This window comes from Staurois parvus, unplaced genomic scaffold, assembly GCF_062004578.1.
Source record: "Staurois parvus isolate SC_StPar_1 unplaced genomic scaffold, SC_StPar_1.0 ptg000249l, whole genome shotgun sequence".
Taxonomy (NCBI): Eukaryota; Metazoa; Chordata; class Amphibia; order Anura; family Ranidae; genus Staurois; species Staurois parvus.
Genome location: NW_028318045.1, coordinates 8,070,001 through 8,097,588, shown reverse-complemented (window position 1 = coordinate 8,097,588; position 27,588 = coordinate 8,070,001). Strand labels below are relative to the sequence as shown.

The 27,588-nt window shown below is 41.4% G+C and overlaps 1 protein-coding gene across 2 annotated transcripts in view; it reads left to right on the top strand.

Moving 5' to 3' along the window:
• Nucleotides 1-27,588, top strand: part of DENND5B (DENN domain containing 5B) — a 160,873-nt gene that overhangs the window by 48,665 nt on the left and 84,620 nt on the right. The window contains exons 2-5 of one of the 2 annotated variants that reach the window (XM_089680731.1): nucleotides 8,216-8,275; nucleotides 16,077-16,186; nucleotides 19,834-20,494; nucleotides 24,688-24,875. In XM_089680731.1, coding sequence (XP_089536857.1) covers nucleotides 8,216-8,275; nucleotides 16,077-16,186; nucleotides 19,834-20,494; nucleotides 24,688-24,875 — 1,019 coding nt within the window. The remainder of the gene's footprint in view (nucleotides 1-8,215; nucleotides 8,276-16,076; nucleotides 16,187-19,833; nucleotides 20,495-24,687; nucleotides 24,876-27,588) is intronic. The other variant, XM_089680730.1, reaches the window with a different exon arrangement.

Genomic DNA, 27,588 nt, shown 5'->3' with positions numbered 1-27,588 from the left:
CCTTAGAGATAGCTGGGAACAATATAACTGATAGCAGTGCAGCACAGGAAGTTTATTTTATTTATTACAGGAACTTATATAGCGCCATCAATTTACGCAGCGCTTTACATACATATATTACATTCACATCAGTCCCTAACCCTCAGGGGGGAGAAAGTCTAAGGTTCCTAACTCGCATGCATGGTAGGGCCAATTTAGACAGGAGCTAATTAACCTACCAGCTTATCTTTTGAGGTGGGAAGAAATCTGAGTACCCAGAAGAAACGCACACAAGTACAGGGAGAACATGCAAACTCCAGGCAGGTGGTGCCTTTGTTAGGATTCGAACCAATGACTCTAGTACTGCCAGGTGCTAACCATTTAGCTAAGTTATAAACTCAAACATTCTGGCCGGATTGACAGTTTTTTCTTTTTTACATCTCGAACAAACATAACAAAACACTATCACTGGTATATTTTAATAGAACAAAAGGGAACAAATAAGAGAAGTTCATTGTTAAGGTTTACATACACTTTACTTTAAGCGGCGGTTATGCTTATGTAGAAGAGTAATTCTTAACTCTTGCGAGCAGGGAGGATTTTCAAAAAGTTGGAAAAGCCTCCCTTTATAATAATAATAAGCTCTACCATCTGTCTAAGGTGCTCGTTATTTGTGTCTTAGGAGGTCAAAGCATTGAAAGTTGTTATGGAGCCATTTATAGGCAGTCTATATCGAGCCATATGTTGGGTCACAATACAATAACGTGTTCAATAGATGCAGTCTCTGGAGAAACAAAAAGCCAAATCTATATAACCACACTCTTCTTTACACCTAAATATGTCTACCTTAAATATAAAATAAATATGAAAAAATAGAACCCAAAAATATATAACACCTAAATAATCCAAAAACCAAAAAAATATAAAATTAGAAATGTCCAAAGTGTCTCTAAAGAAAAGTCTTTCCAAATCCTCAAATCCACTTGTATCCTTCTTCAATCATCCAGAATGAAATCTTAAAAAATCTTTGTGAACCTCAAAAATATAAACTCATGATAGTGTATTACCCTTAAACTAGAACAAACATGCAAACTTGTGAAAACCGTGTAACATGCCAATTACATAACGTGTACTCACTCGTGAGAGAAAAAAAAAAAACAGAAATTATTTTATTATAAATTAATCCCTCAATATATAATTAATGATAATCAAAAATCGTGACCACTCCAACTTCAAACTACAACATACGTGATCACTCTCAAATGGTGAAAAAATAGAACTCCAACACTAATTATATATTGAGGGATTGATTTATATTAAAATAATTTCTGGTTTTTTTTTTTTTTTTTTTTCTCACGCGTGAGTACACGTTATGTAATTGGCATGTTACACGGTTTTCACAAGTTTGCATGTTTGTTCTAGTTTAAGGGTAATACACTATCATGAGTTTATATTTTTGAGGCTCACAAAGATTTTTGAAAATTTCATTCTGGATGATTGAAGAAGGATACAAGTGGGTTTGAGGATTTGGAAAGACTTTTCTTTAGAGACACTTTGGACATTTCTAATTTTATATTTTTTTGGATTATTTAGGTGTTATATATTTTTGGGTTCTATTTTTGCATATTTATTTTATATTTAATGTAGACATATTTAGGTGTAAAAGAAGAGTGTGGTTATATGTATTTATACTTTCAAGGGTGAAAGTTTTACTTTTCTTTTGGGTCGTAGTTATTTTGATAGTAAGAGAGTGCAGATTTCTGTTTAATAAAAATATACAAATCTGACACATTGCATGCAAAAACCCAAAATGTACTGGACAAAATTATTGGCAACTTAAATTTAATATTTGGTAGCACACCCCTTGGAAAAAAATAACTAAAATCAATGGCTTCCTGTAACCATCAATGAGTTTCTTACACCTTTCTACTGGAATTGTGGACCAATCTTTTTTTCACAGACTGGATTGGAAGGGCTCCATTTCCCAACGCTGTTTTGAGATCTCTCAACAGGTGCTGTATGGGTTTGAGATCTGGACTCCTTGCTGGCCAGTTCAGTACTCTCCAGTGCTTTTTCTTAAACCATTTTTGGGTGCTTTTTGATTTGTGCTTTGGGTCATTGTCCTACTATAAGACCCATGACTTTTGATGGAGATCCAACTTTCTGACACTGGGCCCTACATTACACCCCAGAATTCTTTGGTAGTCTTCAGATTTCATAATGCCAGGCACACGGTCAAGAGATCCAGTGCCTGAAGCAGCAAAGCAACCCCAAAACATCAGTGAACCTCCACCATGTTTGATTGTAGGGACTGTATTCTTTTCTTTAAAGGCCCCATTTCGTTTTCTGAAAATAGTAGAATGATGGGCTTTACCAAAAAGCTGTAATTTTGTTTCATCTGTCCACAGCACACTCTCCCAAAAGGATCATCCCCAGGTAAGTTTTGTCAAACTCCAATCTGGCTTTTTTATGTTTCTCTGTCAGCAGTGGGGTCCTCCTGGGTCTCCTACTATAGCATTCCTTTTCGTTCGTATGGCAATGTATAGTGTGAATTGATACAGTTGTACCCTGTGCCTGAAGGTCAGCTTGAATTTGTCTGGAAGTTGATTGAGGTTCTTTATCCACCATTTGAACAATCCGTCGTTGCAATCTTAGATCAGTTTTTCTCTTTGGTCCACGTCCAGGGAGATTAGCTACAGTGCCATGGGCTGTAAACGTCTTGACAGTGTTGCACACAATGGACACATGAACATTAAGATCTCTGGAGATGGACTAGTAACCTTGAGATTGTCCATGCTTTTCTACAGTTTTTGTTCTCAAATCCTCAGACAATTCTTTGCTGCTCTTTTCCATACTCCATGTAACACACAGAGACACACAACAGAAAGGTAGAGTCAGTTTTTCACCATTTTAACTGGTTGCTGGTGTGATTTCTATATTGTCAACATCTGTTAATTGATACAGGTGAGTTTAATTCCAAATTACAGGAGCATCACAAACATGGAATGCAGTTATTTCTTACAATTTTAAGAAGGTGCCAATAATTTTGTCCAGTCCATTTTTGGGGTTTTGCGTGGAATCTGTCAGATTTGTCATACCAATACAATAAAAGAAAAAAACACGAGAATGCCTAAAGAATTGTAATTGCAACAATTTTCTGGGCGAAGTGGTGCATTATCTGACAGAAATGCAAGGGTGCCAATATTTTTGGCCATTACTGTAGATGGCCTGCTGAACCAGCTGAAATTCGATCCATCTATGGCCAGCTTCAGTTAAGGATTTTGCAGATGCTAAGTGCAGGAAGGAAGACTCTGTAAATGTTGTAGTGGGATGCATAATTGTGATGGATGACTCGTCGCTTCCAATTACCTGTGTAATGTGTATTCTTACAGTCAAAAAAAGGAGGAAAAAAAATCAGATGCATCTTCCTCAGAACCTAACTGGTGTTCTTATTTATTAGAACAAATGTGATTTATCATTCATTTCACTTCACTTTTTTATTTGTCATTATTATTATTATTATTACACAGTAGTTATAAAGCGCCAACAGTTCGCTCAGCGCTGTACATTACAATGGGAGACAGAACATGTGACAGTACAGTAACAATACAGTGTGATACACGAGGGGTTCGAGGGCCCTGCTCCTTGGAGCTTACAATCTAGGAGTAGTGGTAGTTTAAATATTTAAAAAAGTTATATTAAAGGCAGATTTGGGGAAAAAAAAGTCATACTTACCTGCTCTTTGCAGTGGTTTTCACAGAGCAGCTCTGATCCTCCCCATCTCGGGTCCCCCGCCGGCACTCCTGGCCCCTCCCTACTGCAGAGTGCCCCCATAGCAAGGAGCTTGCTATGGGGCAACCCAGCAGGCTCACTTCATTCACACACAGAGCACAGCTGAGCCCCATCCCCTGCTCTCACCTCTTTGACTCACTGACAGTAGAGCCAATGGCGGTCTCAGCCAATGAGGAGCAAGAGACCCAGTAGAGCCACTGCTCTCGTGCACATTGTTGAATCAAGATGAGGCTCAGGTAAGTATTAGGGGGGCTAGGGGAGCTTCACACAGAAGGTTTTTTTGCTTTCATTAATAGGAAGCCTTTAGCCCGGGTTCAGACTGATGCGGTTTCACACCAGTTTCTGTGCGATTTTTGCACCGCATCATAATTACACCCCGTTCATACAAACCGCTATGGGTGTGTATTTTCAGTTAACACCCCAAAATCAGTTTGCAAAACGCAATGTGATGTGCAGATTCGGATCACATGGATGTGAACACTCATATGCTCCGATTCTATTGCAGCCAAAAAAAGGGTCCTGCACTTTTTTGGTGCAGTTGCGGTGCGATTTGAGCCATACAAATTGTATGGCTAAAATTACACCGCACAGAAATCACGTGATTTGCACAGGAATGCGATACAGTTCCTGTGCGAATCACATGCGATGCACCGCACAACTGTGAACCCAGGCTTACAATCACTTTAATTTTAGGGAACATAAATGCAGTCAATTACCCAATTTTTTGGTAAGCTATAGGAAAGACAAGGATGAGCTTGCACCCAGTAAATACTGTAGATAACCATCATGTCAAAGCTTAAAATTGTGAAACGGTTCAGTACCCTATATATTCCATAGGCAATGCTTTAAAAGCCCCTGCAGGTCATGAGGTTAGAGTTAACCATGAATAATGGCCCTAGAATTATTTCTCTTACTCTGGCATGTGCAACAATATGTAACGTGTAGTGCAATCAACGTTTTCTTCCCTCGCCAGGGGCGGACTGACAACTCATGGGGCCCCCATATAATGTCATTTCTATGTTGAGGGCCCTTCGAACTTGAAGTGCACCAGGCCGCCCCAAAGTCTATATCCAGCACTGCCTACTCATCTTGCCTTATAAGCATGCCCCTTTTCCTCCCCTTTTTTTATTTCTAATGCAATGTGATATGGGGTCTTACTGACTAATAGAAAAGCTTGAGAAGTGGGAGGAGCTTGGGCCAAATTCGACTTTCGCAGGAAAATTGGCATCTGCCTATAACTTCAGATGCCTGAGTCTTTCTATCTTATGATCACATTGACACACGGTTTTCACTAAAGATAAGCTTCGTATTCACTGTTTTCAGCATATGCTCAGTTGCCTAGGTTTGTGATAGGTTTAGTCCAACCACAAATAATCAATCCAAAATATGTTAAGTCATTTGTTGGGCTCATTCACATAGTGTGCATCATAATGTGTATTACGGTAGTACATTGAAGCCCACTGTATACATTTTGTTTCAGTACATTGCCTTTTATTAATTGCAACCCATTACACAGTTGAGATTGCTCTTGGTGCTGCTGTGCATTTTAAAATCGGAGCAGGAGCTATATTTTTTTTTTTTTCATGCATTGACCTCTCATACAGGTTTTAATGGACTGCCTAACACACTTTTCTGGAATGGTGTCCAATGATGAAGATAGGATGCATGTTGCAGTGCACTAGACTGCATGGCATCTCGTTGTGCATAATGATGAAAAATTTAATTTTTTTTTCCTTTTTACATTTTCAGTAAAATTGAAAAAAAAAAAAGGAAATGTGCAAGCAGGGGCGGACTGACCATTTGGAAACTCGGGCACTGCCCGAGGGCCCAGGGTCAGTAGGGGGCACAATGAGATGCCCCTGGTACCTTTTTTTTCATAGGCTTTTTTGAGTTTGGGCAAGGACACAGCCCCATGATCACTATTGCCCGGGGACTCCATGAGTTGTTAGTCCGCCCCTGTGTGCAAGGTATCATTACAACATATTGACACTGCTTCATTCACAGCGACTGCAGTGTAACACAGCCACTGGTGTAATATATTGTAGCTTACCAGTCCTTAGATATGATGGCTGCATTACTTTTTTTTTTTTATATCAACCTGGTGATTCTTCCAATAACTTGCTGCCTTTCCTAGGGTGACAGCACTCACTCACCATACTCTAGGCTGCTCCTCTGATTTCAGTTCTAAACATCTCCCATGTCCTCATTTCTATCATAGTGGGAAGTAGTTCTGTAGTCCCCAGAAGAGAACTGGGAAGAAAGTTACAAGGATATTGGATCTATGGCAGTTTCAACATGTATTTTTATGTTCTTGTAGAAAATTTAATAAATCTAAGTATAGAAAACGAGTACAGCCACCGCATCTAAGGATTGGTAGGCTGCAATATGTTACATTTTTGATGTTGGGTTTAGATGCACTTTAATCTTCTGTACGTTTTGGCCTATCTGTGCCTGGTTGAAAGCATAGTTCCTATTACATTCATGCACCAAGGGGAATAGAATATGGTTGCTGTAGGTTACTGCTCTCTGCACCAGGGCGTTTTTTTTTTTTTTTCTGCCTCACCGAATGTGCCAGTTTGTTTCTGTCGTATGAGACCATTGGTTCATTCACTACTTCTACTGAGCAGCTTACAACAGAGAGCGGCTCAAAATAGCCCATGATCCTGGTTTTCTGTTACTCTCACAATGAATTATTCAGCTCTTCTATCACTAAGCCACAACTGACAGCTGTGTTAGATTGCCCATATGTGCTGCCTAACCTTTTGCCTTTTTTTAATACTTTCAGTTCCCTGCTACCGAGTTTGAATTTGCCGATTTTGTCTTTTTGTACACCGTTGTACTTTTGCTCCCTCGTACACGTGTTGGCATGACTCACCCGTCACCAACATAATTGTACTAAGCGCTGCTATAAAAAGGAGCCGACACCATTAGTGAGAGCTTCTAAAATTACATCTCCGATAAGATTCCTTCTTGACGAGGTCATAATCCGATATTTGTTGGTTGCATTGTTAAGATTGCATCGCATATTTCTCTCACATTCCTACCATGGGACAGGGAAACACTTATGCTGATCTATGGTAGGAATTTTCTGCATGTCTAATAGAACTTTTGTATCATGAAATCAAAATTATTTTACTGGTTTTTTTTTTTTTTCTTTTTGCTGTATTTCTGATTTGTGTAGTCGGATGAGTTGCTAACTGCTCTTTTCTACTAGTTTCTTGTTTAAAGTGTGTGCATCATACATACAAACAGAAAATATCCAATGTGTTTCAGAGTTAAACATCTTCTTCAGGGAAAGGCACCCGAGTTTACAGCACACAACCGTAGCTATGTCCAAGGCTCACCCCCCCCCCTCCTCGGCATACGGCTTTCCCCACGATCCAGTGGTGGACTGTCCCTCTACATCCTCTCATCTAGAGCAGGGCTATGGAGCCTACTCTGCTCTTGATGATATCAGCACCCTAGAATGCTACAATTCAGTGGTACAGAAGTTAAGGGAAACAAAGTAACTGTGGAGTGTAGTGGAGGATTGGAGTTGTGCTTGAAGAAGGGGGTTTAACCTCAAAATGCGTTGCTTGTTTTCTTTTACACGTTCTTCTAAAACCAAAAATAGTTTTGGACCAGAAGTTTCTTAAGGAGCTTTTTATAAAGTAAAAGTTCAGTCTACTTGAAAGATATGCCCCATACACTCTTGCTCCATATCTAGTGAGGATGCCATTTTGGCCTCTGAAGAACTTCATTAGTTACAGGGGTTGAAGATGGGCAGTACTTAGTCTGAGTGAAGTCAATCCCTTCATTAACAAGAAAATTCTCCACTGCATAGCATTGTGCATTGTGAAACAGGTTTATTATGAAGGTTAGTGAAGGACCTTTTTAAAGTGTTCATAAACATTAAATGACAGTTGTGTGTATCCTTTCCATCTCCATTGGTTTCACCCGACAAACCACCCATAGGTCTGGTCTGCAGGGACATCAACGTCCTGTACTGCTGCGGACGCTCACTTTTTGATTTGCTACAATGTTGCATTGTTGCACTCTGAGATCACTAGCAGAGGGGAGACTGAGGAAATGCTTCCTCTGTCCTGCAGCAAACTGATGACATCATCTCATCCTAGGCAAAGTCACTGTCCTGGACCTCTGGCATAGTTTTTTAATGATCAAAAGTGGAGATTTTTTTGAATCCCTGTTTATGCTGTTTCTATATATTGTAACCTGCCAGGAATTTATTTACAGACTTATAAAGTTACTAAAAGGTCCACTTTAAAATGTCAGTATGGTATTGTTAAGGCTGTTATTATTATTTGTTTGCTTTGCCTTCTTCTTTCCCTTCTTTCCATATTCATGTTTTTGTATTTCTTTCTTACTAACCTTGCTTGTTTGCTCACCTCTAGGATGCTCATTCTCTGTTCACCCATCCCATTTTTTTTTTCGTTTTGTCATGTAGTTTTATACCAATGGTTAGAAGCCGATCGTCATGGCAGGAGCCAAGAAAATAATGGCACAGGTAACATAGGCTGAACCCCAGTTAAGTCTTCACTTCATCCACTTTGGATCTTTGTGCAATCCACAAGCTAATTCTTCACTCTGATCTGAGACTCGGTCACCCCCCTTTCCCTACACCCACCTTTTATACCCTTTTGCACTGCATCTGTCAGTCCCCCTCCTCAGTCTCAACTGCCACTACTGTGATATGGGATAAAACATCTTGTTAACATTTGTTGCTATATGACCATTCCAGTATACCCACAGGAGACATGCCACCTTCAGCCAAACGTTTTGGCCAGTGTGCCCTTTCTGAAAGAACTCTTAATACAAGACAGATGGGTACAAATACAGTGTTCACATAGTTTTCCTATTGTGTCCTTGTATCAATATGTAGGCTCTCAGCTTTTCTGACCAAAGGAGAAATTTTAATTTTTTTTTATTGCAGAGCCAGGGACATTCCTGGAGCCAGAAAACCAGTGCACCAAATGTTTGATTAAAGGATATCGAAAGCCAAAACTATTTTTTTTTAGCTTTTGGATGGAGTAGGAAATGGTTAAAACCCCTTTAAGTTTGTTTTTTTTTTTTGCCTACCATGTGCTATTGAGATTTTGCCGTCACTAGAACCAATGTCCTCATTTTAAGCTATTCCTTTATTTCTGTTTTGGATTTTTCTCTTGTGTTCAGTCTTGGTGACAGAGAGGGTCAACCTCCCCAGCAGGGGCAATACAAATTTGAGGGTTCTAACTTGTTACTGCTCTGTCCAAAACTACAAAAAAGATTTGGTTTCAGATACGCTTTGACAATTTGTATCTCGGTTTCATTCTTGTAATTGAAAACCTGTGTCCTGGCTCTTTACATTTGCCTAGTGGCTGCTGATTTGGACTGACTGGCTCCTGAATTAGACCCCTTTGTACACCCCTGGCTTGTTACTTGGATGAAACTGCACATGGCGGTAGTCTATGGAATGCTTTCATAACAGCTACTGTATTAGCAAGTTAAGGCGTAGCTGTCTTCTCCAGTCAAAGTTGTATTTTACTGACCTGGCCTGGTTTCTCAGGTATAAATTAAAGCTTAATTCCCGGCAAATTGTTTTCTATTTTTTTTTGGAATAGAGTGAGGTGCAGTTCAAATTTCTGTCTGTGACCTCAATGTGTAGATTTCCCCTCACTTCCTGTTGCAGTGAAACTCGTAGAAGAAATAAACCCATAGAAGAAATAAGGGGAGCAAATGTCACCAGCGTGACAAGACATGGACAGCTATGAAACGACTGTCAACAGTTCAAATCATTCCTCATCTTCACAGAATGTTTTTAGCTTTCTCTTTGTCCTCATTGGAGAGATTTCCCATCACCTTGTGATGGGAAGTCGGGAAAAGTTATCCTTTAGGGCAGTAGTCTCCAAACTGTGCCTTGGGGGCCAGATGAGGTGCTTTGCTTGCCTTTATCCAGCCCTTAGGGCACTATTCCTCCTACTTATATAAGACACTATTCTGCCAACTGACACCAACAATGGGGTATTATCCCTTCTAATGATACCAATGATGGAGCACTATTCCTTCCACTGATACCAATATGGCGCAGTATTCCTCCCAGTGATACCAATGATGGCGCACTATTCCTCCCAGTGATACCAATGATGGTGCACTATTCTTCACAATGATACCAATGATGGGGCACAATTCCTCCCAATGATACCAATGATGGGGCACAATTCCTCCCAATGATACCAATGATGGGGCACAATTCCTCCCAATGATACCAATGATGGTGCACTATTCCTCCCAATGATACCAATGATGGTACACTATTCCTCACAATGATACCAATGATGGGGCATTATTCCTCCCAATGATACCAATGATGGGGCATTATTCCTCCCAATGATACCAATGATGGTGCACTATTCCTCACAATTATACCAATAATGGCGCACTATTCCTCACAATGATACCAATGATGGGGCACTATTCCTCCCAATGATACCAATGATCGGGCTCTATTCCTCCCCATGATACCAATGTTGGAGCACTATTCCTCCCAGTGATACCAGATGTGGCGATGTTTACTCCCATTGATACCAGGAAAATTTCTACTCCCGCTAAAGTCTGAAGGAAGTAAACTGGTCTTTTGTTTAGAAGGTTTACAGACAGCAATGAAAACCTGACAAAAATTTCAGCCCTTCTCCGCTCTATCCAAAAACAAACACAGAAAACCTTGTCTGGAATTGGATTTTAATTGCTTCATTCCGTAGACACAGTTGTGTATAGATCCTTCTCAAGCATGGGTTGCATTCAGTGGACACTGCTGGTTGGACGGATCTGGCACTGACTGACTGTATTCCTCATTAGACAACTGCAGATTTCATGCCTAAAGGGTGGGATTATCATCCTCCTCCCATATGTGTCAAGATGTTTTGCTCAGGTTTGTTTCTTTTTTGTTACCCTTTCAAGTAAACCTCTCAAAAAGCCAGGCAACTTGGACCAAGCACAACCTGATCAGAAATGTAATCATAGATGGCACTTAAAGTGGTTGTAAACCACCCAGTGAAGTGACTGGCCTCAGGTGATACACAGATTAACTTTATCCTCTTGCGTAAGTTTTTCCTGTTTATCTACAGCCGTCTGTCCTCTAAATCCATTCAAAGTGCAGAATTTAAACAAGATCTCCCATCTCTGGAAAGCAGGGGGTGGGGAGCTGAAGTAACATCAGTGAGGAGAGCTCTGAGAGCTGATTGGAGGGAAGGGACACCCCCCCCCCCTTTCACACAGCTCAAAGGAACAGAACTGAGGCTGTCAATCTGCTTGAGCTCTTCCCTGTCACCATTTTTCTCTTGGTGTCAGGAAAACCTGTCAGAAGTGATCATGATGATGGCAGAGGAACAGAAATGACACTTAGGGCTCGTTCACACTAGGCTGTTTTGCCAACGCTTGCCAAATGCCCCTATAGCGTTTGGCAAGCGTTGGTCCGGCGTTTGCGGAGCGTTTTTTAACGCTCGGCAAACGCTCTGCAAACGCCGCATGCGCGGTTTAGCGGCGGTTGCTAGGCGTTTGCCGAGCGTTAATAACGCCCCACAAACGCCTATAATGCAGTTTGAGTGGTGTTACCGCTCCGCAAACGCCCCGCAACCGCACCGCAAACGCCGGCCGGGCGTTTGCGGAGCGGCACCATAGACGAGAATAGGAGGCTTCAAAGCCTCCTGACTCGTCCAGAGGCGTCCGTTTTGCCGCGACGCAACGCAAACGCTCCCGTTAGAACAGCACCATGTGCTGTAATGTGCAGAATTGGCAGAGGCGTTTGGGAAGCGGTAAAAACGCTTCCCAAACGCCTCTCTGCCGCCTGCACACAAGGCTAGTGTAAACGTAGCCTTAGTGCTCTGGATAGAGACAAGTACACACTCTAGAGGGATATGCATTATTCATGTCGAGGTTTACAACCACTTTAATTAAGACCACTCAATAGATTTGCAAATCTTTACTTTTTTCTATGAGCATTGTTTGGATCTGATTCTTCTGCCTCCTGCATTTTCTGTTGGCCAGTGAAGATGTTCACCACCATAGAAGACCAACAGGAGGTGAAAATGCTGGGACAAACTAAGAAGTTAAATCTCTTATAAGTTGAGCTGCCTATATCTTGGTCTACTGAAGCGCATGCAGTCTTTTTATTTTTTTTTTTCTTTTACTCATGTGCTCGGTTGAATTGTCTGGGTTTGTGAAAGGTTTATTCCAATCATATAGATATCTTCTGTTTTACCAGTAATTGTACCAGTAATTGGTGATGGTAAAATAAATCTTTCCCCGGGTGTTTTCTTGCCTTTGTCTAGTAGATGATCTGGTGGTGGTGGTGTTCTTGTCTTTTTTTTAATTCATTATATTTCCAATAACAATATTAACAGTATTTCTGTGGAATCCATTTAATATAGTATTATATTATTATTCTTATAATGACATTTTAAAGCTGAACTCAAGAAAGAAAAAAACAATTTTGGGCCATTTGCGGTGTAAAAATAAATTACCTCTATTGATGCATGTCCCATGCTTGGCTGCTGATCACTAAATGCAAGGCATTCTGCGAATAAAGGAGGGGAGATCATGACATTCATCTTACAATGACAGACAGCCTTCCGTTCAGTGAGCAGAATACAAGGTTTTTCTGAATAGTGAACAACGCCCTGTGATATCCATACTACTGCTGGAACTTTTAATTCTCAGTGCCAGATGTTCAATGCTTACCATGGGGATTGAATATTAGTAACCATCAGAGGAGAGCAACAGCTAAACATGGTAGGTAATTTATTTTTACACAGCAAATGGCCCAAAATTATTTTTTCCCTGGAGTTCAGCTTAAGGGCTAGGCTAGGTGGGTGCAGGAAGGTGTGTAATCGCACGCCTTCCCGCACCAAGAGAGAAAAATGTGCTCCCGCCTAGGAGATACATGGGGGGTACCATTAAGCCTAATGGCATCCCGTAACATGAGAAAAGGCAGCCTGGTTTCTTGTACTGGAAAAAGCAACAATCATGTGTTAGGAAGCCCTAAAGCATAACTCATTCTGTGCATTAATAGAACATTTCTTTAAAAATACAAAAATAAATGTTTTATTGCAGGTTCTGTAAAATTCACCATGTGCATGCTAAAGCGGAGCTCCACCCAAAAGGGGAAGTTCCTCTTTAAGGCTTTGTCCCCCACTCCCTGTTAAGAATTGGCACCTTTGAGAAGCGGAGGGGGGGGGGGGGGGGTTACACGGGTATTTGCTGGATCGAGGGACAGGTAAGTGTCTGTATTTTAAAAGTCAGCACTTACAGTTTTTAGAGGGTACTGACTTTTTTTTTTTTTTTCAATTCAACTAGAACTCCGTTTTAATGCCCAATTAAACTGTTAGTTTAAATTGGCTAAACACATTCCAAATGCACCAAAACAAAAAGGTGTGCAACAGTTAGGGTTTTTTTAATTTCAGAAAGTGGGTAGCCTGATAAAACCTGTCCTCTGCCAGCATGCTGTAGAAAAGTACTCTTGCTCTCTGTGAAAGCAGTGGTCCCTCTGCAGAGGTTAGATGCACCCCCTGTTGGATCAGAACCAGAACTCTTCAATTATCAGGGAGCGTGTGTCTGATTTCAAAACTGTATGTCAGACTTAGTAGGGGGCATGCTGGACCTCTGCAGAGAGACCATTGCTTTCCACAGAGAGCAAGGATCCTACTCTGCAGCATGCTGGCAGGGGTCAGGCTTTGAAACTTGGGCTGTGGTTGCTTTCTAAAGAAAATACATTGTAAGATAGTGATCCCCTTTTGTTTTGATGCAGCAAAAAGTATTTATCTGATTTGACCTGAAGGTTTAATCAGGCTTTAAGGCAGATTTTGTAGTATTTGACTGGTTTACAAAAATGAAGGCATAGGTTGTCACTAACCTTACTTGTAGGATTCTTTGGGTGAAACAATAGATTCTGGCATTAGGAAGGCTTTTGGTGCATAAAATCCTGGCACATAAGAGGTGAGTATACAAATAAGGCATTATATTTACATAATGATAGGTTAAGCAGGTCATAGGTGATTGGGGTTTTTTCAGCCAACTGATTGAAAAAAAAAAGAAGCAGATTCCCCCATCCACATGTTCAAGGTGGAAGGTGGAATCCTCCCTGTTTTGCTATTGTATTATGACAGTGGTCAGAATATGCTGATCAGCAATGCAGCTGATAGGCTGCATGCGCTGATCAAACACAAATTTACCAGCATTCCCGTTCAAGAGGAGCCAATTACTAGGTTGACTCCTCTCAAACAGGAACAACCATAGATGGATCAAAGTTGAACCAGCCAAATTTCAATCCATTTATGACCAGCTTTAGCGGTAGCATTAGAGTTACAAGGAAACCAAGGAGAGTTACTGTTAGGTTTGTGGTTATAGATCCAACAGGTGTTTAATGTTTTCCATAAATAATAAATATAGCATTTTAATTTTTTTTTACAGGTTAAAAAATGGAAGGTTGAAATAACTGCTAATTGTGGGTTGTTTTTTTTTCTTTACAAGTGGTCCTGGGTGCGATGCGCCTAACTGTTCCGGGGTGCAGTTCGAAGCACTTACGCTGCATAAAAACCAGCCTAAGGAGCTGAACCGCACCTAGGATCGGTTCACAGTGCTAGTGTGAATGCACCCTTAAACTACATGGTAACTTAAACAATTGCATGGACATTCAGAAAAGTGAATCCAGAGGGACTGAATATATCAGCTGTTTTTTCATAAAACTAAATGGAGAGAGGTTAATGTTACTTACATAGACAGCAGTGTGGTCCCTGTGGTGTATAGAAAGGTGCTTTTACAGCCCTTGGGCCCTTCTGTATTGGGCTCATAAAGAGCAGGCTGTGTGATAAATGAAATTCCCATTTTTTCCAGAACTTGTATGCCATTGTCAAATATGTTGAGTTGAACCAGTACTTCTTGACATAACCTTATTAAAGCTGAGCTATTGAAAAAACACAGATTGATTCAGTTATTAACTCCATGCAGACAGCTAAATACAAAGATACAATACGTATAAAGGAGCTGTTTTACCTGCCAGATGATTTGTAATTCTGGCCATCCAGTCCTGCGATTTTCACTGTTAACCACAGCACAGTCAGGCAAGGCAAGAGACCTGCTTTTCCTCTGCTGCAAATGAGGAGACAGTTACAGGTCTTGTCTCTCCCTCAACCTGTGATTGGACAGTGAAAGAAGAAATGGCAGACTGATGAGCTCATCTGTCTTTTTCCTGTCAAAGTATGATATCTGCTGTAGAGGTACTGAAACAGATGGATACTAAGTCATTAAAAAAATAGTGTTCATTTGTGTTATCTGCCGGGAGTTCAGCTTTAAATGCAGCTAGTATACATTTTTGAATCTGTCTTGATATCAAACTCACTCATCCCCTGAACAAGGGAGGAGAAGCATTAGGATTCAATCAGGCTCTGCTGCTTGCTCATGTGCTGTCAAGAGACATGCTGAAAGGAGGAGAGAGCAAACTGGGCAGTGTTGATGACTTATCCCTGTGCTTTTGCTCCATCACCCTCCAGTTAAACCAGTCATGAGGGCCAACACTAGAAGCCAGTCAGGCACTGCAGTGTGGACATGACGGAGAGTATTCTGGTTAGAGGCGGAGTAAGGTTAGCAGAGACATGAACAGGGGCGGACTGACAATGTGGAAACTCGGGCACTGCCCGAGGGCCCGGGGTCAGTAGGGACCCCATCAGATGCCCCTGGTACCTTTTTCATAGGTTTTTTTGAGTTTGGGCAAGGACACAGGGGCCCCATGATCCCCTTTTTCCCAGGGGCCCGATGAGTTGTCAGTCCGCCCCTGGGCATGAATGTGCTACTGTTGCTCCTTTATTGTCCAGGAAATGGGAAAAGGGGGGGTGTTTTAATAAAGCTGTTCTGCCACATAAGTCGAGGACCTGGTTGCGCTGTCTGGCTGGGGCATCAGAATTAAAGATCAGCTGAACAGAATTACAGATATTTTGGCATTTAAAACAGTTAACATGTATTTTATCAATGTATTTAGGTCTATGTTTAGAGTTCAGCTATAAAGACAACTTACCTATTTATATTTTTCATAGTATTAACTTTTTTCATGAAGCCTGAGGTAAGTGCTTTTAGCTTGTCCAATCTTATGTCATTCCTAAATTCCTAAAAGAAAAATCACATGTATACGGTGGTGGTGGTGATCCATGATTGATTGGTGGTCTCAGTGATGTGAGCGTTCAAATCAAGAGCAAAATGAATAATAATACAAATCATCATTTTTATCTAATTGAATTACAAAGGTGAGAGCTCTCAGTTAAACAGTCTGTTTTGTTGTTCAGGTGAAAACTTTGACCAGAGCCCGGTAAGAAGAACCTTCAAATCAAAAGTCCTTGCTCACTACCCTCAAAATGTGGAGTGGAACCCCTTCGACCAAGATGCTGTCAACATGGTACGATCAGAGGGGTCCTAAAGCATAAGCATAACTCAAAAGCTGTGCTAAAGGGAATTGTTGTCTTTTTGTATATATACTTAAAGTTGAAGTTTGGGGTTGGGTGTTTTTTGCACAGTTGCATTGACCCAGCTTGGACCAATGTAAGGCTTGCCATACATGGATCAGTCTTTTTTCTAATCAGCCAGTGGGCTGATCAAAAAAAAAGCTGGACGGATTCCTCCATTTACACAATCAAGGTGGATGGAGGAATCCTCCCCACTGTGTTATTGCATTCTGACAGTGCGGATTATCAAAATACATCGATCGCTGAACGAACAAAAATTTTCCAGCAAGCCTGTTTGTGAGAAATTCAGCAGGGAATGGCTGACTTTCGATCCATCAATGGCCAGCTTTAATATGTATGTTCCATACCTGGCCGATCCCTATGGAAGTTAGAAATCACAGTAATGGGCACGATTATTACAGTGATCACAGCTAGCTTCCAGCTCCAGTATCGAGCAGTTGCCCTTCTGCTTACTGAGCACAGATTTTGGCTTGCTCAGCATGGGTGCCATTCAGAGAACATTTGCATTTTCTCAATTCATAGCGTTCTCCGATTGGATAAGGTGGTGAGATTGTGACCTCCACTTCATCCAGTTAGAGAAAGTTTTGCATTAATTGAGAAATGAAGTGTTCTCTGAATGGCGCCTGAGCAAGTGACCCCCCGTGTTTTCTAAGCAGCAGGACAGCCTCCTGGCATGGGAAACAGAAGCTAGCAGCAATCACAGTAGTAGCAGCGCCTAGATCTGTGATTTCCATCTTCCACGAGGATTGGCCAGGTATGGCATGTACGTACTTTCATCTGTCCAAGGTGTACCAATTTAACTATGATAAATTATCCACAACAAAACTTCAGCTGTAAAAGCATGTTTATTTCTTTTAATTCTGGAAATATCAAGGCTGCCATTGCTGATCTTTCTTATGAAATTGCCATATTTATGCATTGGCTTCAGTACTTTGAGTCAGTGACCTAGAAAAAGCCTAAGGATTAATAACTCTGACTTTTCTCCAGCTTTCATTTGCTTCCTGAGACATAGAAGTATTGCAGCCAGGCAATTAGCATTATCAGGAGGTCCGTAGTGGAAGCCCCAAGAGTTTTTTTTATGACAGTTATACCTAAAATAGACCTCAATGGTAAGGAAGTCTTTAAAGGTAAAAGGACTCCTGAAGGAGAAGGTGTACTTTTTGATGGTGCTTTCACATTTTTTACATGCTTGCTATTACATATTTTTGTGATTGGATTAAATGTAGATATTTGTAGGTTAGCCTCTAGAGCTTCTAACTGTGTGTATTAGAACCTGCAACAAGTCAGATGGAGCCCACTTACCAGTAATTTCCTGGCTGAAGGACATCCAGTATTATCTAGCACTTTCCTTCCCAGCCTGAGTGTCACTGGCCTGGCACATTCATTTATTGGATTTGAGTTCTTTCAATCATGGAGGGTCAGCATGCAAATATAGTCTGGTTAGAGAGCCATAAGCTTGAGGTCCCTTGGAAGGAGTACTAAGGCAGGGTGCTATGTTCTTTACAAGACGCAGCTGTATGTCCTGCGCCCTGCCAGCCCCTCCCACCAGCCATGATCTGCCTGAACTGCATAAAGAAGTACAGAGACCCATTGACGATGTCACTGAGTCTAAAATAAGTTTTATTTAGATATTTCATTAGCATGTTGATGGGTTCGGGATGTTGTAGGAACCATGGAAGGCACACTTCAGATTTAACACATGACAAAAATATTTGCATGCACTTGATCTGTTTTACACATTTTTCTACATAAAACATTAATTTTAAGTGTGAACTTATGAAAGCTTTAACTCTGCACCGTTGCATATGTGTGTAGATGCACTGCTATAGTGAGAACCTTTTCATTGAGGCCTAGAACTGATTACGCGCAACAAAACTAATTTCCATAACATATTCCGTTAAGATGATTTGTTTTACATCAGGTAATTAAGTTTTGTGAAATCAAATTTAAAACATAACCTCTCAAGGAGAGATGCCACAAATTACATTCAGCTCTTGAGAAATGACAGAATAATTTCCTTTTTAAGTTTTTTGTTTGTTTTTTACTATTTTTTTGAGGATTTCTGGTAGATTTAGTGCAGGGTTAGATTCAGAAAGGATTAGGCTCGTAAAAACAAGTTGCTGTTTTAATTTTTTTTTTCAGTATTTTGAGTTAGATCCAGATTGAGGCGAATTAACAGAATACTATAGGATGATGTTGGACCTTTCTGGTATATCCATAATATGGTTATTTCTGCATGACCATTAAATCCTCATGGTTTGAATCTCACGATAAGGATACATTTTTTGGGGTCTACAGTTAACATCTAATGACACTAAAGTATATGACCAAAAGTGTGTGGACACGCCTCAAAATGATGGAATCCAGGTGAAGCCAGTGAGGGGTACTATTAATACTACATCATGCAAAGACATTTTACACAATTGTGCTCTTCCAAGCTTTTAATAACAGTTTTTTTTTTTTTTAATGTTCCAGCATAATTGTGCCCCTGTGTAGAAAGCCAGCTCTATAAAGACCGTAACCCTACTAAACACCTTTTGAAATTAATTTGAACGCCAATTATGAGCTAGGTCTACTCATCTAAAATCAGTACCTGACATCATGCTAAATGCTATTTTTGCTGAATTAACCCAGTTTCCCACAAACAAGCTCCAAAAATGTGTGAAAAGCTTTCATGGAAGGGCGACTGCTGTTCCAGGCACAAAAGGGAGATGGGGTAACTTCCTACTAATGCCCATGATTTTGGTATGGGACATCCAACCATCTCCTATACAAAAGGTGTGATGGTTATGTGCAGAGGCGGACTGACAACTCATGGGGCCCCCAGGCAATAGGGGATCATGGGGCCCCTGTGTCCTTGCCCAAACTTAAAAAAGACTATGAAAAAGGTACCAGGGGCATCTCATGGGGACCCCTGCTGACCCCAGGCCCTTGGGCAGTGCCCGAGTTTCCAAATGGTCAGTCCGCCCCTGGTTATGTATTCATAAACCTTAAAGTATAAGTTCACTTAAAAAAAAAAAATAATAATTATAATGCACATTTTTTGCCGGTAAAAAATGTTCATAAAATATTTTTTTCTTACGAGCCTGCAGAGCATTGCACCTGTGATCAGTAAATCGAGTGTGCAGTGCCATGCTCCTGTAGACTCTCCATACAGCTGTCTGTCTGAACCTCCTGTACGGGCAGACAGTTAATAAAGAGCAGGAAAAATCAATAAATTACGAGAGTGCTCACACGTGAGAACTACAAGCCATCTGCCGTGGTGACACATGGGACTTGTAGTTTATTTAGTCGCACGCTGTCTTTAAATTATGACAGTGGCTACAGGGAGAGGATCCCTTGCCCGCTGTCACATTGGGGGGGTATCAGGGGGAGGGGGTGTTGCGGGGCTCTGCTTTAGTAACGTGTTACACCCGGACTATAGGTATAAATATATGACATGTTACTAAAGGTGAACTTAACTTTCCAATATGTGTACTATATGTCCTAAAGGATATTATATAATGCCCTTGTATGTTTGAGTCTGGGAGTCACAAAAGGAGTATTCAACAACATTCTATTTCTTCTTTACTTTTTACAGCTTTGCATGCCGAAGGGGCTGTCCTTCCGAACACAATCAGACTCCCGGGACCCCCAGTTCCATTCATTTATCATCACCAGAGAGGATGGCTCTAGAACATATGGATTTGTGTTAACGTTTTACGAAGAGGTGACCAGTAAGCAAATATGTACCGCCATGCAGACTCTATACCAGATGCACAATGCGGAGCACAGTGTTTATGCTTCGTCCTCCTGCAGCATGGACTCCCTAGCCAGCAGCGTGGAGGATGGAGACGCCACATCCCTGGCGAAGCTCCAGCGGTATAACTCCTACGACATCAACAGGGACACGCTTTACGTTTCCAAGTGCATATGTCTGATCACCCCGCTCCCGTTCATGCAAGCCTGCAAGAAGTTCCTAACACAACTCTATAAAGCTGTAACGTCCCCACAGCCGCCACCTCTGCCGTTGGAGAGTTATATACATAACATTCTGTATGAGGTCCCTCTGCCGCCACCAGGACGGTCTCTGAAATTTTATGGAGTGTATGAATCTATTGTTTGTCAGAGGCCAGGACCTAATGAACTTCCATTGTCAGACTATCCTCTCAGAGAGACCTTTGAGTTACTGGGATTGGAGAACTTGGTTCAGCTCTTCACATGTGTACTACTTGAAATGCAGATTCTGCTGTATTCACAAGGTGAGACTTTGGTGATAATGTTAAAAGCAAAAATAAATATAAAAGTGTGTGCGTGCGTGTGTGTGTGCGTGTGCGCGCGCGTGTGTATTTATTTCAGGCACTTAAATAGCACTGTCAATTTACCCGTGTGTGTGTGTGTTTTTATGTATATGTGTTTTTTTGTTTTGTACAGCTAAATAACATGCATAAAATACACTCACCGGCCACTTTATTAGATACACCTTGTTAGTGCTAAGAAAATCTCCCCCGCACCATTACACCACTACCACCAACCTGAACCACTGATACGAGGCAGGATGGTTCCATGCTTCCAGGTTGTTCACGCCAATTCTGACCCCACCATCTGAATGTTGCAGCAACCAGTCTGCCCATTCTCCTCCGACCTCTGACATCAACAAGGCATTTTCATCCACACAACTGCCGCTGACTGGATATTTTTTCTTTTTCGAACCATTCGCCTAAAGATGGTTGTGTGTGAAAATCCCAGTAGATAAGCAGTTTTTGAAATACTCAGACCAGCCCATCTGGCACCAATAACCGTGCCATGTTCAAAGTCACGTAAATCCCCTTTCTTCCTCATTCTGATGCTTGGTTTGAACTTCAGCAAGTCGTCTTCACCATATCTACATGCCTAAATGCGTTGAGTTGCTGCCATGTGGTTGGATGATTAGCAGTTTGTGTTACCAAGCAATTGAACAGGCGTACCTAATAAAGTGGCTGGTGAGTTTATATTAACTGCACATATGGGAAGTTTTTAGTGAATGAATGGTATAGTGACAGGGTCTCTTTAAGATAATTGCATTCATGTTTTCCTATTGAAAACAAAACACACTGTTAAAAGTCTGGTTTCCTTTTAAATGCCCCCTGAGACTGCACCATGTGACCCAGTGGGAATGTCAGAACTTGGTAACCGCATAAAAACATCTCTGACCTTTGTCATGGAATTCGTATACATTGCAGGACAGGACAGCCTGACCCTTTCAGCTGGAGCGCACTTGTAGTAAAGTTTTGAATCTGACATTCACTGCAGGTGAAACTCTCTGGTGCAGATCCATCAGGTCGTATTTATCACTAAATAAAAATTCCTCCTAATTGTTCAACTTTTTTTGTTACCCAGAGTTGACTCTTTGTGGTCTAAAGATTACTGATTGCAATTGACCGCTGTGTCTCCTTTTTACTTTTTTTTTTTCTTCTTTGAAATCCTCAAAACTGAAACTCAGCTTATTTGAACATGAGAGAAAATCTATCAAAGGAGTGTAAAATTTAACACTTCTTATCTCTTATTCATGCATGTGGGAATTAGGAAGTGCTAAGCACCAGGGCTCAGCAGAATCTAGGCCACACTGTTCTCTATGCTGGGTTCCCAGCACTGCAGAGTGAGGGTTTAACTGCTTGTGTCTCAAGCACAGCGGGACTTCCCGCAGGACTGTACACAAGCAATCCCAAATGGCATTGAAAAAAATGGTGATAAGCAAAGCAAGTTGAACTCCACCAATCTGTTTTCCTCCCTTTCAAGGAAAAGCAACAGATTCACCTTAGACCTCATTCACACTGCATGTTTTTACAGCTGCTTCTAGGGGCATCTTGGCGTTTTTTTTTTTGTTTGTTTTTTTTTCTTGCCTCTAAACTCCCCTGCATGTTAGCCTATGTGTGCATGCACACAAACTTTTAGAGGAGTTTAGAGGCAGGAAAAAAACCCACTGCAGTGCATCTAGGAGCAGCAGAGTTTTGGCAGAAACAATGCTTGATGCCTCTAAATGCATCTCAACGCGTGTTAATGCTAGGTGCACTAAGCGCTTAAAGTGGTATTAAAGGATTTAATTTTTTTTTGTAAACAAACATCATACATACCTGCTCTCTGCAGTGGTTTTGCACAGAGCAGCCCGAATCGTCCTGCTTCCCAGGTCTCCCGCCGGTGCTCCTGGCCCTTCCCTCCTTTCGGGTGCCCCCATAGCAAGCTGCACACTGAATTGCTGCTTGGCCCTGCCCCCTCTTCTCTCTTCTCATTGACTCACTGACTGTGATTGACAGCAGTGGGAGTCTCTCATTGCTGTCTCAGCCAATGAGGAGAGGGAGTCCCAGGATAGCCAAGACTCTAGTGCACATCGCTGGATTGAGAGGGGGCTTAGGGGAGTATTAGGGGGAGGCTGGGGGAGCTACTGCACAGAGAATGTTTTTTTACCTTCATGCATAGAATGCATAAAGGTAAAAACTTTGAGCCTTTACAACCACATTAAGTGCTAATTCATTTCAAAGGCCAGAATAAAGAATTTGTTTCTGGTCATTGAAATGAATTAACACCCAAATGCTTGATGCCAATAAACACACTTTTACAAGCATCGGGTGTGTTTTCTGCTGCCAGGAGGAAAGGTTTTTGGGAGAGTTAGAAAAGTGTCCTGTGTACACAAGGCCTTAAAGTGTTACTAAACCCAGGACCCTGCATTCACTATATCTGGTCTCACACAGTACACACAACATGGAAATGCAAATATTTTAGTAAATATAAACTGCTAAATACCTTTTCTCATCAGCAGTTAGAGCAGGTTTGTGACTTCAGCAGAGCACTGGTTAACCGCTTCCTGTCTACCCTATAGCAGAAGTACTGCTACAGGGCGGCACAGGTGTGCACAATCACGTGTATATATACGTGATTTTGCATTTCTGGGTCACCCTACCTACGCCACCATTCATGGCCATGGCTGCCAATCACCAGTTCAACAAAACAGTTCTCTCCCCTGTCAGCTCATGCACACTGCTTTGCATGGCTGTGCATAGCACAGTACAGAATTTGCTATTTCATGTGATACATAAAGCTGAAATAAATCTTCCTAGATAAATTGTACCTGTTTAAACTGTAGCGAAGAGAGGACTGCAGATAAAGTGTAGATTTCCCACAGCATTTCTCATCTCTAGCAGGCAAGGGACGGGCTCTGATGTCTCACACTGCTCAGAACACAGTACATGGAATGGGCTCACTGCCTTCTACACAGTCTCATAGGGAGACATGCACAACTGAGTCTGACAGTCACTTGCTGTGTGCTGTGGAGGAGCGGGCCCTCTCCTGGGAATGTCTGGTGTCTGCATAAACTGTCAGAAGTGACTTATGCAGAGATCAGAGGAGCAAGAGAGCAGACAGAAATCACACTAGGTGCTTTGGATCAAGATGTGTACATACTATAGAAGGATATGCTTTGTTCATTTTTCATTTCAGCGGTTTAATTCCACTTAAATTCGACTGGAAGATTGGTGAACATCCTTCTCTCCAGTGGCTGACTATTAAAACCTCATTGTTATACACTGCTTCACTGATGATTAAAAAGAGGCAGCGTAACAGTTTGACGCGAGCACCAAAATCAAGATGTCCAAAGTTAAAACGGAACTACACTGTATCTGAGCACCACAAACCAAAAACACTATTTAATTCATTTTCCATATTCAAAGAGAAACCCCTAATCCATTCACGTGTCCATGCTTTATTTTGCTGAGAAATCACTTTGAAAAACAACCCCTAGCATTTCTGGCAGTGGCCTTCTTGAGTAAGGGCAGAAGATTCATGTAGCAGTTACTTCCTGGAATCCATCCCTCCCTCCTCTCCTGAAGACTGCTGAAATATATGATGACATTTGCCTGGACAGGAAACCAGGAAGTAACTGAAGAAATGTATAAAAAAAAGTTTAAAACCAGTAAATATGATGATATACTTTCCTATCCATTTACTGGTGCTAGCAGCACAAGGATTATAAATAGTCCATGTTGATGGAGAGAGTGAAGTTTAATTTTATTTAGAGGAGGCATAAAGTAAAAAAAAAGTAAACTGAGAAGCAACTAGTGGAAGCTTGTTTTTTTTTTTTTTTTTATTGCAATGCACTTCTTTATATTCTCTAAGAACTATTCCACTGTGTTGGCCAGAATAAACCTCTTTACAGCATCTGCTAGACACCATGAAGGGAGATCTTTTGAACTTCCAAAACGCTTTGATTGTTGTACAGTTTGCGTCTTTTAAATAAAATGTATTCTTGACTTTACTCACCTCGCTTTTTTTGGTGCTTCATTCTATAAACTTTTAAGCCATGTTTGAAATACGGGTTGCTTCATAGCATTTGTCTTCCAGAACAGAAAAACTATGTAATCATGATGTTACTGTTTTATTCCCTAAACTTGATTATGACTATGAAATTTCTCTTTTTGGCCAGATTACCAGCGGCTGATGACTGTAGCAGAAGGGATCACGTCGCTACTTTTCCCATTTCAGTGGCAGCATGTGTATGTCCCCATCCTGCCGGCCTCTCTCCTTCACTTCCTTGATGCTCCTGTACCGTACTTGATGGGCCTCCAGTCCAAGGAAGGGACAGATCGAACCAAACTTGAATTACCACAGGAGGTTTGTAGCTTTTATTGACTTCATGTTACATTCATATTATTTTATGGGGTGATTTTGATTATTGGAAGGTTGTGAGGAACGTTTGGGCTTTGTGTCTTCATTGAGAACCAGTGTTGAGGCATGACTGCGCTTTGGCTATGTGGGACAAAGCAGCAAGTTCAGTTTATTGCTGTCATCTTCAGCAGCACATACTTACCTTTTCATTGCTTCGCTGCTGCTGAGAGTAAGGAAACTACTTGATACCATCAGGTATAGAAACATGTGTGAAGTACGCCACATTCTCTCATGTGACATCACTGGTGCTTGGTCCAGCTTTGTCACATAGAAACAGAAAGAGAGCTCTATGTAAGCTCCAATTATTCTCTTATTGCTTGCAGTTGATCAAGAGTAAAGGATATGTAAGTATATATTGCCAGGAAGGAGGATATTAAAGTGAACTTGCTTTGCCCTGAATGGGGCAAGCACAGCTTTCTGTACATCGCACCGCGTTTTTTTAAATGATTTTGGGGTGTCGTTAACCACTTGCCTACTGGGCACTTTTACCCCCTTCATGCCCAGGCCAGTTTTCAGCTTTCAGCGCTCTCACACTTTTAATGACAATTGCGCGGTCATGCAACATTGTACCCATATGAAATTTTTATAATTTTTTTTCACACAAATAGAGCTTTCTTTTGGTGGTATTTAATCGCCACTGGATTTCTTTTTTTTTTTTTTTCACTATAAACAAATAAAGAGCAAAACATTTGACAAAAAGTTTTTTCTTTTGGTTTATTATAAAATTTTGCAAACAGGTAATTACGCAGCACTGATGAGCACTAATAGGCAGCACTGATGGGGTGGCACAGATAGGCAGCACTGATGGGCACTGATGAGGAGGCACTGATGCTGCACTGATATGCAGCACTGATGGGTGGCACTGATGGGCATTGGTCGGAGGCACTGGTGGGAAGCACTGCTGGGTGGCACTGCTGGGCACTGATGATCAGTGCCAATCTGATCTGTGACAGTTGCCGGTTATTGGCAGTACTTTCCTCACACTGTGTGAATTCAAAACACTGAATTCAAGCCACAGTACACTTTGAAGACAGTGAAGCATGGTTGCACAAGCATCATGATATGGGGATGTTTCTCATACTACGGTGTTGGGCCTATTTATCGCATACCAGGGATCATGGATCAGTTTGAATACATTAAAATACTTGAAGAGGTCATGCTGCCTTATGCTGAAGAGGAAATGCCCTTGAAATGGGTGTTCCAACAAGACAACGACCCCAAACACACCAGTAAACATGCAACATCTTGGTTCCAGACCAACAAGATTGACGTTATGGAGTGGCCAGCCCAATCCCCGGGTCTTAATCCAATAGAAAACTTGTGGGATGACATCAAAAATGCAGTTTCTGAGGCAAAACCAAGAAATAGAGAAGAACTGTGGAATGTAGTCCAATCATCCTGGGCTGGAATACCTGTTCACAGGTGCCAGACGTTGGTTGATTCCATGCAACACAGATGTACAGCAGTTCTCAGAAACAGTGCTTATACAACTAAATATTCATTAAGTGAATCAAAGGAAAGCAACATCTTCAAACATTTTTCAGTTTATATAGTGAATGTTTGAGTTTGTAAAGAAGAATACAAACACTGCTATTTTTTTGAACAGTCTAATATTCACTTTTCTTCAATTTTTTTTAGAGGAACAACACAAATTTGATATATTTTTCTTCATGTTTTGATTTGGAATAGTATGTGTAGTGTTCCCAATGCATTTGTGTGTATGGAAATACAAGCTATTAGAAGGATTTTGAGCTTTATTCACTTTTTTCAACACACTGCTATTATTTTGAACACAACTGTAAATAACGAAATAAAGGTTTCAAAGGATAGGTTCAATATACATTATGTGAGAAGATTGCTAATGAAATGAATGGTCTGGTACCAGGGTCCCTTTAAACTGATGTATTCTTTTATAACTTGGCATGGGTGAAGCAAATCATGAGGATTTCAGTTTAAATATTCACATCAAGTAGAAAACTCCTGTCTGCCATTACTCTGATTATGTTTGTAGTATCCATTAAGATCTATATTCAGCTTTCCAGATTAGAGCTAAAGGGCACTTTAAAAAGCTGCTTGAAGTTTGCTAAAAGCTTTACAAATGCTCATTGTACAAGGTATGTTCCAGTCTAGTGTTTGCAAAGCAAAGTGTATTCTGGTACAGTACTGCTGAGCAATTGTGATGAAAGTTTACAGCGGTGTCTTGTAACCATTCAGGGTTCCTCTTACTTTCCAGCTGACCTCTCCCCTACATGTTTTGGTATATTGGCTGCTGTGAGTCACAGATTTCAGGCTCTTTAGTGATGTCACATGCTGGTCTTTGTACAGAGGAGGAACAGTAACAGATAAGATTGTGCCTGTAATATGCACTGCTGTCCATGCGGTAATAGCTACTCTGAGTATAACTTCTTGGAGCATGCCACTCAGGGCCAAATGTAGCCTGTCCGATGTGGGGGTGCAGTAAAAAATGTCAGGGGGGCAGAGGATGGGAGGCCAGCAGGGCAGAGGACGGGGGCCACTGCTGGCAGGGCAGAGGACGGGGGGGGTCACTGCTGGCAGGGCAGAGGACGGGGGGGTCACTGCTGGCAGGGCAGAGGACGGGGGGGTCACTGCTGGCAGGGCAGAGGACGGGGGGGGGTCACTGCTGGCAGGGCAGAGGACG